At 33.6% G+C, this 6,391-nt stretch overlaps 1 protein-coding gene across 1 annotated transcript; it reads right to left on the reverse strand.

Annotated features, from left to right (window-relative positions):
- Positions 1-2,249: 2,249 nt before the first annotated feature.
- Positions 2,250-6,118, reverse strand: LOC117340568 (titin-like). The gene is made up of 3 exons (XM_033902328.1): positions 5,736-6,118; positions 4,138-4,464; positions 2,250-2,695 (listed from the first exon to the last, which is right to left on the reverse strand). Exons 2-3 carry the CDS (start codon positions 4,382-4,384, stop codon positions 2,250-2,252), a joined length of 693 nt encoding a protein of 230 aa, XP_033758219.1. The 5' UTR covers positions 4,385-4,464; positions 5,736-6,118.
- Positions 6,119-6,391: the final 273 nt, after the last annotated feature.

Raw genomic sequence — 6,391 nt, forward strand, 5'->3', positions numbered from 1 at the left:
TACAAATAGATAGTGCAACATAATACAGTAACTGCACGAAGGGTCCGGGAAAAAATTAAAGCGAAAAACATCATCGTTCTTTTTACTTTAAAACAAGGCAAATGTGAATGTTTACTTACCCGCCATTTCCTTCACTGACTGGATCGTTCTGGTAAACTAAAAGCACAAAAACAATGTGTAAAACATAAATTGGCATAAATAAACATGAACGGAACAATGATAATTTATATATGCAGATGCTCTTGTCATATGTTGAAAAATAAAAAGGAAATAAGTGAAATACACCCATCGGTCTAACAGTTCTTACACACATAACACAAGGAGGTTACTATAGAAATGTAATGACAATAATCAATGAAATATTACTATATTTTATTAAATTGATAATACATTTTGTTAGATATGCATGTCCATGTGAACAGGACAATATACAAAAGTAAAGAAAAATATGGGGTCATGATTTTGAATATGGATGTCATATTATTTTGAAATTGACAAATATTTACTTAATACTGCATTTGCTGAAATGAAAAGCGTACAGGCAATGCAAACAGAAAATTGTCTCACCATGATGATGTCCTCCAAGTTCAGAGTAGACGGACGCCTTGGCAACGTCATTTGTATCGAGTTGGTCATATAAAGATCTGGATCAGATGTGAATGACATTTAATCAAATGTTTTAGCCATATATTTTAACAAACTTCTATCAAGTGACCTACAGGGCCTGTATCACTTACCGAAATAGTTCAGTGATTATAAAAAGAGCATTACTATTTATTGTTATATACAAATAATGTTTTCCTGTTTGTGATTTATCCCTAAGTTTCATACAATGCATTCAGCATTTTCTTTCACTAAAATATTTCCCGGCAAGTTTTGTAGTCACATCGTTAAACAGAATACATTTCAATCAAGAGACCCACAGAGCCTATATCGCTTACTTTGATATTGCAACTATTCTGAAAAACAAAAACAAACTAAAAAGTCCATGTATAGTTATACCACAAATACTTTTCCAGTTTAGAATCTGTCACAATAAGTCATATATTACAGTTACTATTTCCTTTTAACTAACATTTTAATTTCTTAGATTCTGAATTAATTGAAATATAAAATTGAAATGTACATTGATTTGCCTCTTTTTTTTCTAACTTCATGTTTTCTATGCTAATGTTGTCTGTAAACTGTTCGGGTGAAATTGATAAACGTGTTTATTTATTAAGGCTTACCTTTCATTGTCTCTATGGGGTGTTCCGTCTGTAAATAAGACGGGACATATTTCGTTTAACACAAACGCTCAAAATATATTAGAACGAGAATCCAATTTTCCTTTAAACACAGGCTCTTTCATGTACCTTGGAAACTAATGAGACGGTTATTACATGTATATTGGTATCATCAGTGCTATTTTTGTACTTTTCATTTTTTCATATCGCAGTTTCTTATGTAGGGCATTAAGTATATCTATCATTATATAACATAAACTTGCAATGAATTATTTATTATTATTCTTTTTTACTATGTGCAATAATCGAAATAATGAAAACATCGCATATGATTAATTCAAACTGAAGTTAGACATGAACTGTAAATTCATGATAGGATTTCACATTTTTTGTTCGTAAATTCGACATAAAGACATTCTATAACCACATTCAATAGCTCTCCTAATGAAACAGTGGAATAGTATTCGTTATTTTTCAAAGCAATACCATACCATTAGTAGATATTATATTTCCATTTCCTTGAGTAATAGTGTATTATATATATGTTCTGTTCTTTTTGATCTGGTGAGTTGTTGTTGCTACAGTTTTCGTATTGCTGACTGTTTTATCGTTATTTCTTAGGAATACTCGAAACTGGACATATTCAATATAGGTTTCAATTTAGTTTGCTATCCGTACTTTAACACATATCTTTAATCGTTTGTTACTCGTTCTTAATATCGAAAATGGTATTATAATTGTTCAAAGACATAGAACTAACATCGGACCAAAAGTCTCGGTAAGTTTCAATTGTATGTCTTGAGAAATAGCAATTACGCAATGATCGGTATACAAAAAATAAATTAATAAATTAGTTAATTAATTAAAAAATTCAAGATGAATTTTTTTCGGGTTTGAAATGGAGCATATACAGCTGGAAACAAGTAAACCAAAGAAAAACATATATATGTAGCTTCTGATAAATGAAGGTAAAAACAAAACAAAAACGGAAAAGATGAAATGATGCTTGGCTATGGTTAATCCTTAATCATATATGACATGTGTTACATTAATCCTTGAGGAACATGTCCCGTCTTGTTTGTACAAGTATGTTTTTCCTTCTAAAAATGGCACGGGTACCATTTCGTGATAACTTAGGAATAGAAAAAATATATTAAATACAGTACCTTGTGTTGTACAGTTGACGTCACGTTCAAAAGTTGAGTTTCCAAATTTGTTTACAGCAAACACCACGAAGAAATACTGTGTACCTGCAGTAAGACCAGATATAGAAATGATGGCTGTTCGGTGTTGTCCTGGATCGGGGGTATCAAGTTGTCTGTCTATAACAAATATGCCTTGTGTTCGGATTCTTTTTCCGACCACAAATGTTTGGGTAGATCCTCCATCGAAAGCCGATTTCCAACTCAGAATAGCTTGGTCTGCGGAAGGACAAATAGCTATGCCTTCGTAAGGAGGGTTAGGTTTTCCTGGAAAAAAAACAACAAAAAAACAATAATGTCGCCAGAGACCTCGTGGGGTAGGAGACGCCCTACAATGAAAGACGGTATGTCTTACCCGGACTGTTCGAACATATTAATGACAAACTCAAAGTTCCCAACCAACATAACTTATCAAGATTTACGGAATAGAAAATTGATCGTAATGAAAATGCATTTACTCTTATCATTAGGTTCAATTCAGTTTCCATGTTTGCTTGTGATACCTTTATACAGATATTATCAAGTAGGGCCAAATAACATGCATACATAATACGTGTAATGGACATATGTACATGTACAGGGTTATAACATATATCTAAATATGATGAAATAATCCCTTAGCTGACAGACGACATGATGACTGTTGATATCGTCTTTCTGCTTAAGAGAGGAAGACTTGTTTTTTTATCATATTGATGTTTTTTTATCATTTCTAGTTATATGACTCATTTTGCTTTCTTAATTGGGTAAGAATTTTCCAAAGAATCATGGCATGATCATGTTAACTAGGATCCGTGTACACCTATTCTAACGTCACATGCACGATTCGGTAACCTTGGCAACAGGTAAGTACAACAACATATATTTGAGTCTTCACAAAAGAAAACTGCCGATAACCGTGCCGTAACTAAAATAGAAAAAATGGTAGACAATGCCACTGGAAATCTAGGTGTTGTAGCCCACAGTAACGGTAAATCAATAAGCTTCAAAATAATGCGAATATATACATAATTTTACAATACATGTATATTCCAGCTGAAAAATTATTTATCAGACGTTAAATTTCGAAATGAAAAGTAATATATAGCTTGGTCAATTATGTACGTTGAATTGAATAAGAATTCGTCTCGCAAAAAATGGAATTTGCAAAGGATGATGCAATACAGATTATATTTAAGATTGCAGCATGTGCTTGCAGTGTGGGCACTCTTGGCTTTATTTGTTTTTCCCTATATGGTGTAAAAATTCGATCCACGATACTATTACGTTTAAACTAAGTTACATGCGTGTAATAACCGTATATATATCATCGTTAATGAGACAAACCTCTTCAAATAATATCGTAAGTTCGACGATTTTTTTCAAATAGTCTAATTGTTTTCCGGACAATATGCGGCTGTGATATTGACAGGGTAGGCTAAATATGAATGTTTTATGGTAGTCGTTAATAGCATACGCCATGTCAGTTTGGATAAATATATTTCTATGTCGATTGACGTGTTTTCTATCAATGTCGTTTTCACAGTACACAGCACCTGCCATATAATTTTTAACGTTTTATACGCAGGCTTGTGGTTTGTGTTATCTATAAGTATGCTGTTGGTTTATACCCTTATGTTAGGTACAATGTACCTTTTCATGAAATGTCTATCAAAAAACTATCTAAAATTGATTATCTTGACTTATGCAATGCATCATATAAACCTTACCCTGTGCTTCCACTGAAAAGTTAATCCTTCCACTTCCCTGACTGTTTGTGGCTGTGACAATATATGTTCCGTATATGTCTTCGTGCATGTGTTTACGAATCCCCATCGACAATGCTGACAGGTTCATCCTATCAAATGCATTCCGTATGATGAAATTGTCTGTTCCGTTTTTAAGTTCAGTTGTGGTTTTATTAGCGACGTCTTGAAATGTCCACATGAAACTTGGTTCTGGATTAGCTAGGAACATTGCAGTAAGAGTCAGGTCATCTGAGGTAGTTAAACCAAACCTATGATTACCATTTACTCTGGGATCTTCACGTGGCTTACCTAAAATAGCAATTGATGAAATATGAGTTATATAGATAATATTGCTAGAATTTAATACAATAAATCAGTGTTATTTGTGGCGTGATGGCTATGTAAATATCAATATCCTTTTGAATATATTCATCATAATCAAAATGCAATCCACATCCACTTTAGTACGATATGTTCTCATGTGCAGAAATCTCGTTAATGCTCCGTATATCTTGATGAACCAATAAACCAATTGCATGTTTTATCGTGACGCCCTTCCATTAACGGGGCATTGTAGAATTGATTGGAAATTAAATCTCTAGTTAATTTCAATGATGTACGGTAATTTCATATAACAACTCTTAAATGAATAAATTGATGATGCATATCAATCAGCTATGTGTTTCTGCTTCATTAGGTTTATATATGATATATACACAAAACATCTTTGTCGTGTTTATGTGCGTGTGTGTACTTTTGTATGTGTGTTTGTTCTTAATTTCAATCACTCTTGTTAAATAAGCTTAATATATAGAGGATATTGAACGGTTTCCCGTTTAATATAACATGTATTTCACGAGTATGACAGAATATCGATATTTTCACGAGTGCGAAATATTCTGTCATACAAGTGAAACATATGTTTTATTCAACTGGAAACCATTCAGTTTTCTTTTTTATTGCAAATGTATGAACTTTAAAACAAAATTAAAAACATGGAAATATTAATAGAGTCAAATAAATACGGGAATAAGTAATGATGTCATCTCTTTATGACGTTCTTCCACGTCAACTTGGCGCCGCTATTTCGAAAGGACTGATCAACGCAAGTTAGCAAAATAACGAATTGATCTATTTCCGCTTCGATTAGAAATTGGCAAGTTTCAACGAGGTGAATACAAAGGTCCGCTCGGATTTATCAAAAACGGAAAACATATATTTTTACTGCGAAGCTTATATTTTCACTGCAAAATATTATATTTTCACTGCTCATCGCTGCAGTGACAATACAAGTTTTAGTAGTTTGGTAAATTTCTATATTTCACTGGTAAAACTGCAATAAAGAGAAGATCTAAATGCATGGATTGTAGGGTCTTATTATAGGATAAAACCTTAGTATACCCGGAGAAAACACACACTGTCGGACTGTTGCTCACCCCTGCTGCTTCCACGAACAGATCTATTTCAGACAATGATTCAATTGGAGCATCTATTAGCATTGTTGGAAGCTTATAGTAGTGCATGTTGTGTTATGAAAAGAAAAGAAAACAATTTCAGGTTGAAAGCAGGGTTTAACTTACACAGAACGTTGACCGGTATATCCCTGGTGACCGCTGTATCAGATACACTGTTTCTGACAAAACAGGTGTAGAGTCCGGTGTCCAGACAGTCAGCGTTAGTCAGGGTGTAGGTACTCTCCAGGACGTCTGGGGTGGTCAGTAGAACTGTGTTGTTGGCTTTGTAGAACCACTGTATTGTGGACGGGGGGAAACTCTCCACAGAACACACCAGAGATATGCTGCTACCTTCTGTCAGATTTCCGTCTCCCGTGTTAAAGTTAAGAAGCAATATGTTTGGAGGAACTTGAAAAAATGATACACAAATATCACTATCTTTTGATATAAAATTATATGTATACGGACATCGTGTGTATCATACCAATTTCGAACCAAATTAATGTAATCAAAATTATTGACTTGAGTGACGGTATATTAGCAAACTAATACACATACTTACACTGTACAGTAACACTGATTATTATAATCGACTCCCCGACAACATTCCCAGTTACTTACACTGTACAGTAACACTGGTAATTATAGTCGACTCCCCGACAACATTCCTAGTTACTTACACTGTACAGTAACACTGGTTATTATAGTCGACTCCCCGACAACATCCCCAGTTACTTAAACTGTACAGTAACATTGGATACTATAGTCGACTCCCCAACAAC

Source organism: Pecten maximus, chromosome 13, assembly GCF_902652985.1.
Source record: "Pecten maximus chromosome 13, xPecMax1.1, whole genome shotgun sequence".
NCBI lineage: Eukaryota > Metazoa > Mollusca > Bivalvia > Pectinida > Pectinidae > Pecten > Pecten maximus.

Coding starts and splice junctions, on each gene's coding strand:
- LOC117340568 (XM_033902328.1), bottom strand. CDS start 4,384: ATGTTCCTAGCTAATCCAGAACCAAGTTTCATGTGGACATTTCAAGAC. Junction 2,696..4,137: donor CTTTTCAGTGGAAGCACAGG/GTAAGGTTTATA, acceptor TTTTTTTTCCAG/GAAAACCTAACCCTCCTTAC.